Source organism: Sceloporus occidentalis, unplaced genomic scaffold, assembly GCF_023333645.1.
Source record: "Sceloporus occidentalis isolate IW3139 unplaced genomic scaffold, rSceOcc1.0.p SCAF_290, whole genome shotgun sequence".
Lineage (NCBI taxonomy): Eukaryota > Metazoa > Chordata > Lepidosauria > Squamata > Phrynosomatidae > Sceloporus > Sceloporus occidentalis.
Genome location: NW_028317270.1, coordinates 140,784 through 159,819, shown reverse-complemented (window position 1 = coordinate 159,819; position 19,036 = coordinate 140,784). Strand labels below are relative to the sequence as shown.

Here is a 19,036-nt window from a genome sequence, read left to right as displayed (position 1 = left end):
AGAGATATGATTTAGGTAAACTGGAGCTGTGGCAACTGGCATTTAATGTGGATAAAGAGGGAAGTGCTAATTTGGTTGTAAAGAACACAGACGAGACCTCAGTTGGAGTATTGTGTACAGTACTGGAGACCATACCTGCAGAAAGACATAGGTATGTTAGAGAAAGCTCAGAGAAGTGCTGCTGAACTGGTTCATGGATTACAGGATAAAATTTACCAGGAAAGGTTTAAGGAATCTTAACATACACTCATTGGCCACATTATTAGGTACACCTTGATAGTACTGGGTTGGACCCCCTTTTGCCTTCATAACAGCCTTCATTCTTTGTGACATACTCTCTACAAGGTGCTGGAAACATTCCCCAGAGATTTTGGTCATTATGGACATGATGGCATCATGTGGTTGCTGCAGATTTGTAGGCTACACATGCATGATGCAAATCTACTGATCCACCAATCCCAAAGGGTGCTCTATTGGATTGAGATCTGGTGACTGGAGGCCATTGGAGTACAGAGAACTCATTGTCAAAGTCTGACCCTGCCATCTGAACGTCACAGCTCAAATCAAGAACCATCAGACCAGACAACGTTCTTCTAGTCTTCCATTGTCCAATTTTGGTGAGCCTGTGCAAATTGTAACCTCGGTTTCCTGTTCTTAGCTGACAGGAGTGGCACCCGGTATGGTCTTCTGCTGCTGTAACTCATCTGCTTCAGGGTTCGACGTGTTGTATGTTGAGAGATGGTATTCTGCACACCTTGTTTGTAAAAGGTGGTTATTTGAGTTACTGTTGCCTTGCTGTCATCTCAAACCAGTCTGCCCATTCTCCTCTGAGTGGTTATTTGAGTTCTGTCTCTTCTTCTCTGACATCAACGAGGCATTTTCCTCCACACAACTACCGCTCACTGGATATTTTCTCTTTTTCTGACCATTCTTTGTCTGCCCTAGAGAGGGTTGTGCGTGAAAATCCCAGTAGATCGGCAGTTTCTGAAATATTCAGACCAGCCTGCCTGGCACCAACAACCATGCCAAGTTCTTCCCCATTCTGATACTCGGTTTGAATTTCAGCATGATAGAAACATTGAAATACTTGAAGGGAGTCAACATGATAAAGGAAAGGGACATAGTGTTAAGCTGGAGGGACAAAGGTTTTAAAGTAACATCAGGAAATATTACTTTACTGAAAGGGTAAAGTGCATGGAAAACCCTTCCAGCAGAAGTGGTGGATGTTAATGCAGTAGGTGGGTGGAAAAAACATTTAAAAAAAGAAGGGAAATGAGCTTTCAGAAAATGATCCAGATGCGCAATCAATAAAGTCCAGGTTATGTTTCTGCTGGCATTTATACAATCAAATCTCACTGTTAAACCTACTCAGACCTCTAGTTAATTGCATATCATATGACTTACAGGCCATCATAAGGGTAGACAGAGAACCAAGCTAAAGATATTAAATTATATCCAGAGCAGATGAAATAACCTTTTAAGAGGGAACAGAGCTCATGACTTGACTCTTGAAGAGGAGCAAAGATTTTTAACAGTTCTCAGAATAGGGCTAGTGGATTTCTTCAGCCTTAGCAGAGTCAGAACAGTTTAATTACTTTACTCTTGATTAGAAGTGGGCTGGTGTACTCTGAACAGGAATCGTAAAATGATGCAGGAACATTATTAAGTAATGATAATGCAAAGATTTAACTCGCAGAGATTCATGACACAACATAGCCTGACATTTTTTTTATTTTCCTTTCATCAGGAAAATGATTACAAAGCCTTTCTTGGACCTGGGAAACCTATTTGTCAGCAACTTTTATTGAAAAATTGTTAAACCTCTTAATTGACTAGTTCTGTGTCTACTGTATTGAAGTTATCAGACCTTGCTGTTTGAATACAGGTACTACATTCAACCATGCAAGTCAAGGGAGCCCAGTTTACTAATCACAACTACGGTACTATCACTACTTACCATAGTGGAACCATCTAGCTTTAACAAAATGAAAAGGAAAAAAAGCTAAAACATATATCAACTTGCATGGGAAGAGTTAAAATACTGGCATTTGAAATACCCATGGGGTGCCTACATTTAAAAATGTATGATTTGATTTGAGTATATCAAATTGGTTCAAAGATGTCCCAAATAGAGTACGGCCAGATGTTTAATATTCTAAATATGTGGCCTTTTATCCCCCAGGCAACCCAAACCTATGCAAGGGTGGTGTCACTGTACTTGGGAGATGTTGCTGAACACATTTTGGGATGTTGTTTGACAGTGGCATATACCTGGAGCTGTATTTAAACAAATACCTGTACAATGTGTATGGGGGAAAAACATGTCCCAGTTTGGTGTATTTATCACAGGCAAATGAATGAAAGTTTTATAGGCTGGTGAGCACACATCTTTCTGCCCAAGGGAAAAGGACAACTATTTTCAAGCAACTATCTAGATGTTTTGGCAGTTTGTAGAGGCGTGTCCAAAGGTTTTGAGAATGACACAAATATTTTCACAAAGTCTGCTGCCTCAGTTTAGATAATGGCAATTTGCACATGCTCTAGAATGTTATGAAGAGTGATCAGATGAATTGTAATTAATTGAAAAGTTCCTCTTTGCCATAGAAATGACCTGAATCCCCAAAAAACATTTCTACTGCATTTCAACCCTCCCCTCAAAAGGACCAGCTGACATCATGTCAGTGATTCTCTCGTTAATACAGGAGATTGTTTACGTGGACAAGGCTGGAGATCACTCTGTTATGCTGATTGAGTTAGAATAACAGACTGGAAGCTTTAAAAGGAGGGTGGTGCTTGAAATCCTTGTTCTTCCTTTTAACCATAGTTACCTGCAAGGAACACATGAGGTCATTATTACTTTGCACAAAAAGGGCTCCACAGGCAATAAAAATTGTAGTGCTAGTAAGATTCCACCTAATTCAGCCATTTATCAGATCATCAAGAACTTCAAGGAGAGAGGTTCAATTGTTGTGAAGAATATGTCAGGGCACCCAAGAAAGTCCAGCAAGCCCCAGGACCATCTCCTAAAGTTGATTAAGCTGCAGGATTGGGGTTCCACCAGTGCAGAGCTTGCTCAGGAATGGCCTGTTGTCAAGAACCCTACTTCTCTCCAAGAAAACCATCAGGGACAGACTGATGTTTTCCAAAAGGTACAGGGATTGGACTGCTAAGGACTTGAGTAAAAAAAATTCCCCATACATTTTGGGGAAAGCTTTCCTGGAAGAGAGGAAGTTGGTATAGGTTTAAAGTGGGGACAAACATCATATTAATGTCTATGTATTTAGAATGCAATGTCATCAAAGTCCCTGTTGGTGTAATCGTCAGGTGTCCCAATACTCCTAATTCAGCCTCCTTTGTATCATCCAAACCCTGCACCAGCAATGCTAAATTAGACTGTGATTCCACATTTATGCAGAATACCATTTCTCTGAAGTGAAGACCTTTTGGTGCATCTCACCTTTGCTTCTGCTGCTAATCTTTTAGACTTCAATGTCGTTTTACCCAGTGCTTACATCTGGTTACACTCAATGTGCAGATCTCCGTTAGATTTTTTTATAGACTACAGATCATCCAAACATTATTGGTTCCACAGGTTTTATGAATTATTACCGTTTCCTTTTCCTAGCGCCTCTTTAGGCAGCACTTGCTCAGTAAAGTTATTTTGTTTGTACATTTTTGTGATGTGTAGCTTTAATTACACATGGTAACAATGGTAAGTGCCTTTTGGAAGTTTGTTCTTCCTTTTCTACCTGAAAGTGGTGTCTTTCTTCTGTGAGTGCTGCATATATGTTAAGAAAAGGAATTCCCAGATAAGAATGTACATTTTCTGTGCTGGCACAGACGCTTAAAAAAAAAAATAAAAAAAAAATTATATCTCTGGTCCAGACAAGGTTTATCGCTAACAGGTACCTGACAAGGTGACCTGGCTATAATTCTTAATGTACTTGGGCTACAAGAGTTAGGCTACTATTTTAACCACTTGAGTTGCTTCTGCATTGAGATAGTCTCTTTCCAAGTAGGCTATTTTAAGTAGGAGTTAAAAAGAAACAGGAGTTCCCTTGGAGGAGTACAACTGGTGGAAAAAACTTTATTTGGTTGCATTCAATTACTCAGTCATCTGTTTTGGGTGCTTTATTTTTGGTGTGTTTTTTTCTTCTGTGTGCTGCAGCTCAGTTAATTGAGGGGAGTGGTTACCTAGTTTCACCTGTGTGGGTTTAACTATATAAAGCCCCAAGTAACTCACAGAGCTTGCTCACTTGAGTTGCTTCTGCATTGAGATAGCCTACTTGGAAAGAGACTATTTTAAGTAGGAGTTAAAAAGAAACAGGAGTTGGAAAGAGAAAAAGGGGTTCCACAAGGTACTGTATTTATACTGCTATATATTTATTGGACTGTTTTTGTTGAACTATAGTTCTGTACTTTTAACTGTTTATTTTTGACGGGTGTTCTTGTTTAACTGTTGTTTTGTAGATTGTCTTTATTTATTTATTTTTTCTTATACTTGATTGTGAGTATGGTTATGGGAGTTAGCAAGATTGATGATCTGACTCAATGCACATCTTGCTTCATGTATGCATGCCTGGATGAATCCGTCCAGGGTCCATACCTCTGCGGCAGGTGGGAGCAAGTGGTTTCTCTGGAAGCTCATATTAGAGATCTGGAGAAGCAAATTTCAACTTTGAGAGAGATAGACAATCTTGAAAGGAGTCTGCTGCTCACAGAGTTTAGAGGGAGGAGATAAGTCAGCTGGGGAACAGGCATGTAGCTGGGTAACAGTTACATGTGGTGGTAGAGGGGGAGGAAAGAGGAAAGGTTTAGCTAGTCCTGACCTTGTGCAGCCTAACAGATTTGCCCGCTTGAGTGAAGTTGTTGGGTGCATCAGCTCAGGAGTAGCTATACTGGAGGAAGCTGTTCCTTCTACCAGCCGAGGGAACAGCCCCTCTAGTATGAGTGGGGTTGAGAGCGTAAGAAAGGCTAGACAGGTTGTGGTGGTAGGGGGACTCTATTATTAAGAGAGTAGATAGGGTAATCTGCTGCTCTGATAGGCTCAATTGGACAGTTTGCTGTCGCTCGGGTCCGCCATGTTGCTGACAGAGTGGATGGATTATTGGGAGGGGCTGGGGAAGACCCGGCTGTCATGGTCCATATTGGTACCAATGACAAAGTCAGTGGAAAATGGAAGGTCCTAATGAATGATTTCAGGGAATTAGGAGATAAACTGAAGAAAGGGACCTCCAAGGTAGTATTTTCAGAAATATTACCTGTGCCACACGCAACAGTAGAAAGGCAGCGGGAGATCAGGGAGGTAAATGCGTGGCTAAAGTCATGGTGTAGGAAGGAGGGTTTTGGCTTTCTAGAGCACTGGGCTGATTTTGCGCTTGGGTACAATCTTTATAGCGGTGATGGATTGCACCTAAATGGACTGCTGTGCTAGGGGAGAGGATGGCTAGAAGGCTGGAGGGGTTTTTAAACTAGTGGTGGGGGGGGGGACAGAGATATTGAAAATGGAGATAGCGCAGAAAGGAGAGGGGCTTCAGATCAGAACAAGGGGGGTGGAGATGGGGGAGGGGCAAGATCAGAACAGAGGAGGTATGTATTAATAAAAATTCTCATAAAATTCAAGAGACTCAGGGTAATATTAAATGTATGCTTGCTAATGCAAGGAGCCTAAATAACAAAATCGGAGAACTAGAGGCAATAGCATACACTAAGTAGTATGTTATAATAGGCATAACAGAAACATGGTGGGATGAGACCCATGACTGGGCAGTTAACATAAAGGTTATATGTTATATAGGAAGGACAGAAAAAGCAGGAAGGGAGGAGGAGTATGCTTGTATGTTAACAACAAGCTAATGTGAAATATTAAGCATCTTGAAGGCGACAAGGGATTTGTGGAAGCTTTATGGGTAGATATCAACTTGGGGCAAAAAAAAGGAAAAGAACTACTGGTTGGCATATGTTATAAACCACCTAATGTTAATAATGACAAGGAAGAGCAGCTGTTAGAGCAAACTGAGAAAGCTGCACATCTGGGTAACACGTTAATTATTGGAGATTTTAATTACTAGGACATTGGGATAGAGGGACTAGTAGTTCTGCAAGGGGATTCAGGTTTTTGAACCTGTTAAATGACAGATTCATGTAGGGCTGCAACTAACGATTATTTTAATAATCGATTAGTTGGCCGATTATTTTTTCGATTAATCGGATAAAAAAAAACAATATGCAAATTTTTTGTTTAAAATAATTTAATGAACTGGATGTTAAAAAACAACTTAAAATTTACATTAACATTCTTATTTTGTTATGATGTCATAAAAAAACAATATTTTCAAAGTACAAAAACCCAAACACAATATTTATGAAACAAAATAACCCCAAACATTCTGAAAAGAGGTGGACTATTACTGTTCAAGAAACTTTGCCCCAACCCTGGCACTTTGCACCCAGCACTTTGCACCCAGCACTTTGCACCCAGCACTTTGCACCCAGCACCCAGCACTTTGCACCCAGCACTTTGCCCCACCCCTGGCACTTTGCACCCAGCCCTGGCACTTTGCACCCAGCCCTGGCACTTTGCACCCAGCACTCAGCACTTTGCCCCAGCCCTGGCACTTTGCACCCAGCACTTTGCACTGTGCCCCTGCACCCAGTCTCCAACTCTGCCCTGCACCCACATTCTGCCCTGCTCCCACACTCACACCCTGCACCCACACTCACACCCTGCACCCACTCTGCCCTGCACCCACACTCACACCCTGCCCTGCACCCAGTCTCCCACTCTGCCCTGCACCCAGTCTCCCACTCTGCCCTGCACCCAGTCTCCTGCCCTGCCCCCACACTCACACCCTGCCCTGCATCCCCACCCCCACTCTGCCCTGCACTCAGTCTCCTACCCTGGCCTGCCCCCCCACCCCCACTCTGCCCTGCATCCCCTGAAACCCCACCCCCACCCTCGCGAATCGCTCTGTGCGAACGGAGCCACTCGCACAGAGCGAACCGCTCTGTGCGAACGGAGCCACTCGCACAGACATGAAGAATACTTACCTCCGGAACGCGTCACATCTGTCACGCAACTAAAAGAAGGCGGAGAGTGCAGAGTGTGTAGCGGAAGCGGGGAACGCTCGCGGAGGTAAGTAAAAGGAGCTGAGTGCTCCAACAACGAATCGATCACTCGATTAATCGATAACGGAAATCGTCGACAACGATTTCCGTTATCGATTATTATCGATTTTATCGATTCGTTGTTTCAGCCCTACATTCATGTCACAACTGGTACAAGCACCAACTAGAAAGGATACTTGTTTGGATCTGGTGATAACAAACAATGTTGATCTTGTGTCTAACATTCAAGTGGGGGAGCACTTGGGTAATAGTGATCACAATATGGTCTCTTTTGAAATAAACTCAAAAAAGAAATTGCCCATGGGGAATACATAAAAGTATAATTTTAAGAAGGCAAATTTCAATAAGATAAGGGCAGCTTTACAACTTATTGACTGGCAAAAACTCTTCAGGGATAAACATACTGAGGAAAAATGGAGTATCTTGAAACAAATATTAGCAGGGTACACTTCTCAGTATGTACCACTAGGAAACAAATATAAAAGAAACAAATTGAAACCGATGTGGCTTAGTGGGGACGTTAAACAGAAAATGAAAAATAAGAAAATGGCTTTTACAGTATTTAAATCAGACGAATCAAAGGCATCCTATATAAGATATAAGGAAACCAATAAAGCATGCAAAAAGGTGATTAGATGGGCTAAACTAGAAAATGAGAGGGTGATTGCCAAAGAGAGCAAAACTAACCCCAAAAAATTCTTTAAGTACATAAATTCTAAAAAAAGCAAAGAATGAAAACGTAGGTTCATTAAAAACAGAGAGGGGAGTGTTGGTTAAGGAGGACCAAGAAAAAGAGAAACTTTAAATTACTATTTTTCCTCAGTATATATTAAGGAGGAACCTATGGCAATGGATATACATAGGACCACTGAGAAAAATTTTCAGTCAAACTGTGAGTGGATGGCTCAGGACAAGGTGCTGCAGCAACTAAAGAAAATTAATGTTAACAAAGTTCCGGGGCCTGACAGTATTCACCCACGAGTACTTAAGGAGCTGATTCAGGAAATAAGTGAACCTCTGTTTCTAATCTTTCGGGATTCTTTTCTTTCAGGAATTGTACCAGAGGATTGGAGGAAGGCAGATGTGGTTCCTATTTTCAAAAAGGGTTCAAACTCTGTGCCCGGAAATTATAGACCTGTGTGCTTAACTTCCGTGGCTGGGAAAGTATTTGAAGGGCTGTTTAGGGATAATATTCAAAAATTCCTTTGGAAGAACAGTATTAGCAAAAATCAGCATGGTTTTATGAAACATAGGTCCTGTCAAACTAATTTAATTGCATTCTATGAGGAAGTTAGTAGAAGTGTCGATCAGGGTGTTGCAGTGGATGTAATCTACTTGGATTTTGCCAAGGCGTTTGACACGGTTCCACACAATAGGTTAGTATTCAAACTGAAGGAAATTGGTCTAGATGCTAATTCTTGTGCTTGGGTAGAACATTGGCTTAGAGATAGAGAACAGAGAGTTGTTATAAATGGTAAACTTTCAAGCTGGTCAAAAGTGGTAAGTGGTGTCCCTCAGGGTTCTGCTCTGGGACCAATTTTATTCAACATATTTATAAATGACCTGGCAGTAGGGAGATGAAATTCAATGTAGACAAATGTAAAGTTATGCACTTCGGCGTAGCGAATGCACAAGCAACCTACACCCTAAACGGTAGTGAATTAGGGGTAACGACAAATGAGAAGGATTTGGGAATTGTTATAGACAACAAACTAGGCAACAATGTGCAATGTCAGTCTGCGGTTGCTAAGTCCAGTAAGGTATTGTCATGTATAAAAAGGGGCATCAAGTGGCGGGATAAAGATATCATTTTGCCTCTTTATAACTCTATGGTAAGGCCGCACCTTGAATTTTGGGCATCTATTCTAAAGAAGGCTATCATAGCACTAGAAAGGGTGCAGAGGCGGGCTACAAAATTAGTAAAAGGAATGGAGCACTATAGTTATGAAGAAAGGTTAACTAATTTAAATCTGTTTAGTTTAGAGAAACGTCACCTCAGAGGGGATATGATAACATTATATAAATATATTCGGGGCCAATACAAACCATTGTGTGGAAATCTGTTCATAAACAGGACTATGCATAGGACACGTGGTCATGCGTTCAGATTGGAAGAAAGGAGATTTAGACTAAAGCAGAGGAAAGGGTTTTTTACAGTTAGGACAATAAGGATGTGGAATTCTCTGCCTGCAGAGGTAGTTTTATCGGAGTCTGTACAGATGTTTAAACTGCAACTGGATGGATACCTGGAAAAACATAATATTCAGGCATATAATCTTTAATTATGGGGAAACAGTTTATTGATCCAAGGAGAAATCTGACTGCCATTTTGGGGTCAAGAAGGAATTTTTTTCCCTGGTTAGTGCAAAATTGGAAAGAGCGAAACTGGGGTTTTTTTTGGCAACAAATTAACAGATATAGGAAAGGCTGAACTTGATGGACACATGTCTTTTTTTTAAGCCTATGTAACTGTTACTATGTAAAATTGTTGTCATGTGGATTCCCCTCTCTGACTTTAAGAAGGGTACAAGGCGCTGTATCCCCGTCTCTGGTATTTTATGTAATTCTTGATCCATTCATTAATTGATATCATATTCAGGATTCAGGGAGGCTGCGGAAAGAGAGAGGGAGGCAGGGAGGCTGCGGAAAGAGAGAGGGAGGGAGGCTGCGGAAATAGAGAGAGGGAGAGAGAGAGGGGAGGCTGCGGAAAGAGAGAGAGGGAGAGAGAGAGGGGAGGCTGCGGAAAGAGATGGAGAGGGAAGCTGCTGAGAGAGCTGCGGAGCGAAAGTATCAGCTGGAACTTCTACGGTTAAAACCAATCTAGTCCATCTTCCCAAAGCATTGTTAACAGGGATGGATATCCTAACAGCCCCCGCCTGTTTGCAGCACTTTCCAATGCTGGAAAAGGACGCTGACTTGGATGTGTTGTGAAGGGGTTTGAGAAAGTGTTCCGGCAGTACCAGCTGCCCAAGGAAGAGTGAGAAACCCCATGTGTGAAGGGGAAAGCCCTGGATGTGTTTGCTTCCTTACCAATGGAAGTTGATTAGGACTATGAGGCCATAAAATCTGCCTTGTTAAAAAGGTTTAACCTCAACCCTGAATTCTACAGGAAAAAGTTTCGAGAGATGCAGCTTCATTAGACAGGACAGGAAACGGACAACTTCTGACTGTTTTCCAGCAATGCATTGGGGGCCTACAAGTTACTACATATGAGGCTTTGATAATTTTGGAGCAGTTCCTGAGGACACAAAGTCCGGAGGCCTGAGAGTGGTTTCTGGGCAGAAACCTAAGGCCAGAGGCGGCAGATCTGGCTAACTATTATGCCAACAACCCTACCTCAGCAACCAAACGGGTACAAGCATGACAGGGACCATCTACCTGAAAAGCAGCAGCCTACCAGCCACCAACTCCTAAGCCAGCAGGGAGACAATCACCCACACCTTTCATAGCCAACAGAGCAGGGGCCATATCAGGCCAGGGGGATAACCACCGGTGTTATCGGTGTAACCAGATTGGGTACTTGAGTGTCACCTGTGTCACGGGCAGGGCTATCAGCCGTGCCGTGACGTGGGAGTATGGGTATACCAAGGGTTAAACGCCAACCAGACTTCTGGTGCGTTTGGCCACTTTCCCCGCAGGGCACCAAGCAACCACCACCAACCCCAACCAGTCACCTCAGAGCTCCCAGTGTTAAACACGCTGCCACCACCAAGAACTTTAACTGATCCTCAAACTGATATCTATATAGTTAACCGCTTAGTAACGTGACATATCTATATGTATGCAAAAAGGCTATCTAGGCTGAATTCGATTAGAGAACTAAAACAGAACTGATTAAAAATGTTTAATCTGAGTATAAAATGGGTCAGAGTGCTGTTACACAAAAATGTATATAGAAAGAGACATAGACTTAAATAGTACAAGCACATAAACAGTGTAAAATAAAAGGGATAAAACAGAGTATAATTTTTTTTGTATTTAAGTTTATTATACAAAACTGATTATGATAAAATAAACATTTTGTGTCTGTTTTGACCAAGGTACATTGGTACAGATAGTCGATAAGCAGTACTGCGATGTTCTCGATAGTGTCTTTGATGAGCTTGTGGATCACACGGGGTAACCACAGGTCTGGTTTAGCTCCCTCCAGTTGGTGCTCCCTTACAAATTTGCCCACGTCCGAGTAGAACCAGGGCTGTCACACTTTTCCCACTTGAGCTGCCTCCACAGGGGCAGTAGGAAGAAGCGAGACATGGAGTTTCCAGCAGAGCCTTTCACTACGTCTCTGAGAGTCCTGCGCACGCAGTTGCACATAAAGAAGGCCCTCAGCATGGTAGGGATGTCAGGCACTCCTGCCAGGTTCCTTGTACATCACTGCGCGCTTTACTCTGTCCATTTTGGAGCCCCAGATGAAGTGGAAAACTGCTCGGTTGATGGCTCAGTGAATGGTGACCAGCAAGGGCCAGGCCTGAGCCACGCACTGCAGCACGGGAAGAATCTTGTTGCGCAGCACTAGCACTTTCCCTTTGATGGTAAGGTCTCTGAGGCTCCACAGCCCAAATTTCTGCTTTACTTTATTGAGTCTCTCCTCCCAGCTTTTCACGGCCGCGCCGTCTCTGCCGAACCAGACTCCCAGGATCTTTAGGAAGTCGGTTTTGACGGGAAACAGGATCGGCTAAGAGGTCAGGTCCCACTGCCCGAACAGCATGGTCTCCGACTTCCTGCAGTTGACCTTTGCGCCTGAAGCTCGGCTGAAGTCCTCGCACGTCTGGACGAGTGCTCTCACCGACCGGCGATCTGCGCAGAAGATGGTCACGTCGTCCATGTAGAGCGAGCACTTTATCTCCTTGTCTCTGCCTGGCGCGGTGATCCCTCTGATCTCTGGATTCCGTCTGATGCACTCGGCGAAGAGCTCTAAACAACAGACAAAAAGAAGAGGTGAGAGAGGGCAGCCTTGTCTGACCGCAGAGAGGACCGGGAAGGGGTCAGTCTTACGATCTGGTTGAATAAAGTCATCGGGCAGATTGTCTACCCCGACCAGACCTGGGATGCCGCAGGTCTGGTCGGGGTAGACAATCTGCCCGATGACTTTATTCAACCAGGTGGTTAGTACCTTGGCGAGGATATTGTTGTCCATGTTCAGGAGAGAGATGGGACGCCAAATTTTCAGGTCGCATCTCTCCCCCTTCTGCTTATACAAGATCGTAATCATTCCCTCTCTCAGTGTGAGGGGCATCCTGCCCTCCACCACCATCTCCCCGTACAGGTCGAGGAGGTCCTGGCCGATGAGGTCCCACAGCGTTGTGTATAACTCGGGTGGGAGACCGTCACTGCCCGGTGTCCTGCCCTTCCTGATTTGGCGGCAGAGTGCAGCTCCTCCAGCGTCAAGGGGGCGTCCATGGCTGCGCGACCTGCGGGATGAATGGTGTTAGTGATACCTGACAGGAACCGTTCAGTAGCCTCTGGGTCTGTGTCTTTGGGGGAGTAGAGGTTCTGGTAGTAGTCGACGACCTAAAAAGGGATAAAACAAAGTATCATATACTCGGAGCCTTGATGTTGTCTCTGTGGTGGTAAAAACAGGCTCTCCACATTACCAATTGCCCACCTTTTTATCCCCCCCCCCAAGACCGCCCTTTTCCTGTTACATGAGCAAGGGGATGGGAGTACGGGGTTCAGAACTATGACCTTCTGAAGGCGGGGTTATATCTGCTCAACTTTGGTCTAGGATCACAAAATATGTAATATGACGCCTGCTGAGCTTGGCATAATTATGACACCAGGATCATCATAATTCTCTGGTCCTAGTGATCATTTTCATACCAAACTCCGCACCTGTATCAGTTGGCACAAGGACACGTTCGCATAACACTTGTTATGGTCATGTGTTTGGTCTCCCTGAAACCAGCACATCGCAGGCATAAGGATGCAATGTACAATGGGGCCCAAAAGTTATGCACCCATTATATTTTGGACATTATGCATTTAATAATTTTACCCTGTGTCCCTTGATACCCTGTCTCCACACCCCAGGGAGATGTAGCCAGGATGACTGGCCCTTCACTCTTCCACAGGAATCCCTTCCTGTCCAAGGTGACAATACCCAGCATGGGGTAATCAAGCTGTATTTTGACGGACCGACCAGGGACCTCAGGTTGTCCCTCACCGCCAAGAGACGAGCTGCACCTGTTTTGTTTGTGGCTAGACCAAAGGAGGCACCACTAGACAACTTGCAGCGTGTAACAGTTGGGGACCGTGTGACTATGGAACTTCTGGACACTGGAGCTTCCTGCACTTTGGTCCATCCAGAAGTTGTGAACAAAGGATATTATCCCAGGGAAAACTATTTCCCTGGGATAATATCCTTTAATGACTATTAAAGGAATTGGTGGAGTGCACCCTGCAGTGCCTATGGCCCGGGCGTACCTTGATTGGGGTGCGGGCAAAGGTTTGCAGGAGGTGGAAATCTCTGAGGATATTCCTGTAAATGTATTGTTGGGTAGTGAATTAGGCCGAATGCTTTGTCATTATGCCCCAGAGGACAACGCCTGTGAACCAGGAAGGGTACAGAGGAATCCTGAACAAATGGAGGTACTTTGTGAAACTTTAGGGGGATACTGGGAAATGTAGTGGCTGTGGGGATTGCATAGCCTCCTGAATTTATCAAAACCAGACATGTCTTCCCATGGGTATGGGGGAGTTAATTTATCGGATTATGCCCTCAAGTAGTCTGGTACGGTAGAAGGTAAAAGCGTTGCACCCAGCTGTACCACTACCATAGCTGTAGTGACCCATTTACAGGCTGCCCAGGAGGCAGCAAGGGAGTGTGACGGAGTCAGAAAGGATGAAAATTTAACCCATCCTTTACCAACTTGATAAAGACCTCATTGTGATGTCGAAACGTTGTTGCTGTCTTCTGTTGTTGCTGTGGAACCCTTGAGTGCCTGGAGCCTTTATTTTGATCTACTGGGGAGCTGCCCCTTCCTGGCACAGTTAAGCACCAGAGTTACTTTGGTGTGTGTGCAGATTCCTCATTCTGGTGACTATATAATAAAAGTCAGTCATGTCATCCTTTTGTTCACTGGCTAGTGCCTTGTTTAATAGATTTTGTTTGGGATACATGTGATGCGAGGTGGCTTTAGAGTTGTAGATTCTTTGAAAGACCTGTAATTCTGATTTAATTAATTTGGTCATCCTCTATTAATTTCCTTGTCTGGTTACATTTTAGGTAGTTTCTTTGGCTATGTTTTGCTTATTTTTTTTATAACCAATTAAACAAATCCCCCAAACACTCTGTCTGCCATTGACTGCCCTCAGCAGAATTCCACCATCTATGTGCACATGTTCAAATCATACAAATGCAGGGCTTGACAAATTTGTTGTGAATCTAGGCGCCAGCTAAAAAAGTTAGGATCCAGGAATTTTTTAAAACCAACAGTTGGTCATCATCATCAGCCCACTTACTAAACTCACAGCATTTGACCTGGAAGTACGCTGGACTTTCAGGTCAGTGCTGTTTTTTTTTTTTTATTATTTTTTTTTTTTGTTTGTTTTTTAACTTTCAATGCTGATGTTCCATTGGAGCACAGCATTGACTGATATTTAGTCCCCACAAGCTTGTGGGGACAAATGTTAACCCCTGCAATGCCACGAATGTGTCATACACAATTGTGGCATTGAAGGGGTTAACGCTGCACTGTCGCTCTCATGGAGCGATCAGGCAGCAGGGGAGGGTTGGGGCTGGTCTCCCCCTGTCCCTGAAGCTGCCTCTGGCAGCTGGGACGCAATTGCTGGTCTATAGACCAGCCATTGCAGGGGGAGTCTCTGATGACTGCTGTAGCCTTCCATGCCTACAGGAATCATCACAGGGCTTGTGGGGGCTCGTTTTTGCTGTTGCTGGTCTGCCTGGACCGCCAGCAGCTGAGCCTCGTACAAAACGTGAATTAACCCCTAAAATGCCGCGGCATTGAAGGGGTTAACGCTGCACTTTCGCTCTCATGGAGCGATCAGGCAGCAGGGGGATGTTGTGTCATCAATCAACACTCAACCACCTTCCCTGAAGCTGCCTGTGGCTGGTTTTCCTGCAACCGCGTTTTCAGCCTACAGCAGCAGCGCCCCCGCATGGCAATTTTTTGTGGCTGTAACAGGCTGACAAAATTCTCTGTCGCCATGGCGACCTGGCGCCTGGGATTTGTCGAGCCCTGTACAAATGTGTAATATGAAGCCTACCAAACAGGCACGAGCATGCTGCAAATACAGTGTATTGGCTGTACAGTGTATACAAAATGTACACCCGCCATGTCAAGGCACACTCTCAATAGGGTGATAACCTACTCTCACTTCCTACATAGTGGGCAGCAGTTTATACTGCTACCAAATGTGTTGGGGGAGGTGCAATTAAACCTCCTCCCAATTAACCCCTGGACAGCAAGCTGCAACCAGACTGGTGAGAAGCCAACAACCTCAAACATGTGCAAACAGGGAAAAGAAAAAATTTTGTTGTGCTAAGCTAGTCTCAGGCTCAAATAATACAAATGTGTAATATGAAGCCTTCCAAACAGCCATGAGCATGCTGCAAATAGAGTGTATGGGCTGTGCAGTGTATAAAAAAACAAAAAAAATAAACTATCCGCACTTCTCACTCTAATAAAGTTGGCAATAAATATATAAACATAATATAAATGAGAGGTTTTGGTTATATGAATTGGCCAAAGCATAATTAAGCTCACCAGCCACATCAAGTCAAGCAGACAGTTTGTTTTTTTGTATATGCACATGTTTACTACACAAAACTTTGGTATTTTCCCCTCATTTTTTCTTCCCAGTCTTCCTCATTTTCTTTCCAGGTTGAATATTATACTCTATTCTAGTATGTGATAATCCAGCAAACAATGTGGTGGATACTCAATTCTAGCATTTTTACATATTGGTATTAAGAATTACTGTGCTATTATGTATTTATATGGCTTAAAAATGTGGAATTTGTTTGGGTACACTAATATGGCAAGAGTATAATTGTTTACAAATCATGGTGACAAAAAATCTCTGGTCTTTGAGGTAGGAAAAACATTGTGATCATACAGGGGTTAATTATACTGGTCATTAATAATATTTGAAATTTACAGTATTGTAATATTTTTATATATATATATTGTTTTTACAGGTTTTTCCGAAAAGGACACAGATGAAGTGAAAGGAATCTTTGTAGACACTAATCTGTATTTTTTAGCCCTAACATTCTTTGTTGCAGCATTTCATGTAAGTGACTTTTCTTCTTTTCTTGCGTATTTCGGTAAAGTTATTTGGTCAATCCTTTCACATTTGATTATCATAATCGATATTAACATAATCACCCTGTTATATTGTGCATTTGTACTTTTTCACGAGTAACAAAAATACAATAATCGGCATAATGAAAAAGATCTATTAAAAATATATAATTATTTCTATAGTAAGTATGGGTGTTAAAATACACCTGATTACTGCAGTGGCACATTAAACCATATTGCAACAATGGGTCAAAAAAGACTCCCACATGTTTTTTCTAGGTCTACTTCAAATGTAATAAAAAATATCTTGCCTTGGTATGAAACTTTTTGATGGCACAAGTTTTAAACAGAAAAGACAGGAATCTGGTTAAGAAAGTGTATAAGATGTATAAATACAGAGATCACCTATAGGTCGCACGAACTGGTACTGATGAACTTTACAGTGTACATGTAAAAAGGGAGTTTACTGGTTTGCTGTGGATTGAATTAACTGGAAGTCTTGAATCTTTAGTGAATAACACCTATGTTTTAAGTGATTTGCTCTGTTGGTAGACAGGTACACAGTTCTATGAAGAAAGATTTGTGCAGACCGCCCATGCATGCTGCAGGATACTGGTGGCACTTGTTTGAAACTGTTATTTTGAACATTTGTTAATTTATTCAGCAAATGCATGATCCCCTCTAAGGAACTGTTGGTTGTCTGCATCATGAGAAACTTTACTCCCACTATTTAAGGAAGTTAGGTGAAGGGGAGCTCTAACCCCTCATGTGATCCTCATTGCATATACATTTCCCACTTTCCCCTACCCCCCAGCTTCTTTATGTACAGGAGGAGTATTAGACAGCCTTCTGCGCATGCCGTAGAACTGCAGCTTTTTAGTGATCAAAGTGGGGTTTTTTTTTGTTTTTTTGATACTGCATATCAAAATAAAAAGTACTTTTTTATGCATTTTCCAGGAGGCTGTCTGGGAAGGGATACTTCCAGCAAATTTACTTAATGTGATTTAATATATTTGCCAGTGTATATGTCTTTGTGTTTTGCTTTGTTTGATTCTACAGATGACTATATTGGACGTTCTATTACTATTTGTAAATAGTTTTTTCGCCAATTTTCCCTCAGTTTATTGCTAATAATATTAGATTTTATGTAGATTTAATTACCATGTTTGCTCAATTATAAGACGACCCCCCCCAAAATTTGAATATTGATTTAGAAACAAAAGGAAAAGCCTAACTATAAGACTACACTATAAGAAAAAAGTTGTACTAGTAAATACTAATTAACTATTTTTTCATATTTAATAATAAACTATTATACCCCCTATATGCTACTCTGCCTCCTTAATTTGCCGCTGGGCTTCTATGATCACCAGAAGGTCATGTGACGCCAGCGTTCCGTCATAGAAGCCTCAGCAGAAGTGCCGGCAGCAGCGGAAGTTGAGGATCCAGGTCCCCTGCAGCTCAGCGGGGTGATCTGGATCTTAGTCTTATAGTCAGACCTCTATTTGAGGTCTGATTATAAGATGACCCCGTATTACTGGCGGCCTCGTCTTATAATCGAGCAACTATGGTAAATATGAAAAAAAGGTTTACCTGTGAATTGATACTTACTAGTAAAACTCTTTTCCTATAGGGTAAGACTACCCTATAGGAAAAGTTTTACTAGTAAGTATCAATTCACAGGTAAACCCCCTGTTGTGTGCTTGTAACCCTCAGCTGCCCCCTTTTTGTATTTGTTGCCCAAAGGCATATGGGTCCCCTTCCACCTTTCACCCAAACTATTTTTTTTTAAATACTTTTTTTGCTAGCTTCTTCCCCTGCAGACTGCTCTCCTCTGACACGCTCTCTTCTCCCCGTCACGAGGAACTCTTCCATGTGAGCCCGCCCCATTAAGTGTCATGTCACATCTTCAGAGGGGCGGGGAGAAGAGCCTCATTAAGGCACTGGGCGGCATGATGCCTGCACACCTGCGTCTTTAAAATAATGAAGCGGGGGGCGTGGCCTGGCGACGGAGCTCGATGAACGTGTGAGTGAAGAGCTCTGCCACCACACGAGCAAATAAGCGGCTATACCGGTTGATTTACCGAATAATTTCACGGATACATACGTATTTTGACCCTCTATCACGGTGGTGATGTCGACGAAGCAGTCTAAAAAGACCCCGCACAAGTTTCCTCATTATTTTTCCAAGCGTGCCCGGCCGGGCAGTGGGCCCCAAGATTACCTTTCCCGCTCTCACAACCAGACACAGATGGGGAAGATCAGGACATAGACCCAACAACACCGGTAACATCAGAGATTCTATGTAGTATGCTAGATTCCATGCAGACATCCATGACGGAGGCGATCAAGGGGATGCTGTCGGACCTCAAGCACGATATTGTGCAACTTGGAGCCCGCACTGACCACATGGAAAATAAGTTTAAAGATTTTGCCTCGACTTTTAACGACTTGGTGGACCGACACAACTCATTGGAAGACAAGTATAATAAGCTTCTCCTGAAGATGGCTAATATGGAGGACCGCTCCAGGCACTTTTTTCACGCATTATTACCTGAAGTCTCCGAATCGGAGCTTAGAGTTGACCGAGTCCACAGGGTGCCCAAGCCGCGATCACTGCCGGTGTCAATTCCGAGGGATGT

General features: G+C 43.1%; 1 protein-coding gene across 1 annotated transcript in view; it reads left to right on the top strand.

The window, feature by feature from the left end:
• LOC149275413 (lipid scramblase CLPTM1L-like) overlaps positions 1 to 19,036 on the top strand; it is a 169,857-nt gene that overhangs the window by 51,256 nt on the left and 99,565 nt on the right. Inside the window, exon 7 of the mRNA XM_089504761.1 lies at positions 16,289 to 16,383. Within this exon, the coding sequence (XP_089360887.1) occupies positions 16,289 to 16,383 (95 nt within the window). The remainder of the gene's footprint in view (positions 1 to 16,288; positions 16,384 to 19,036) is intronic.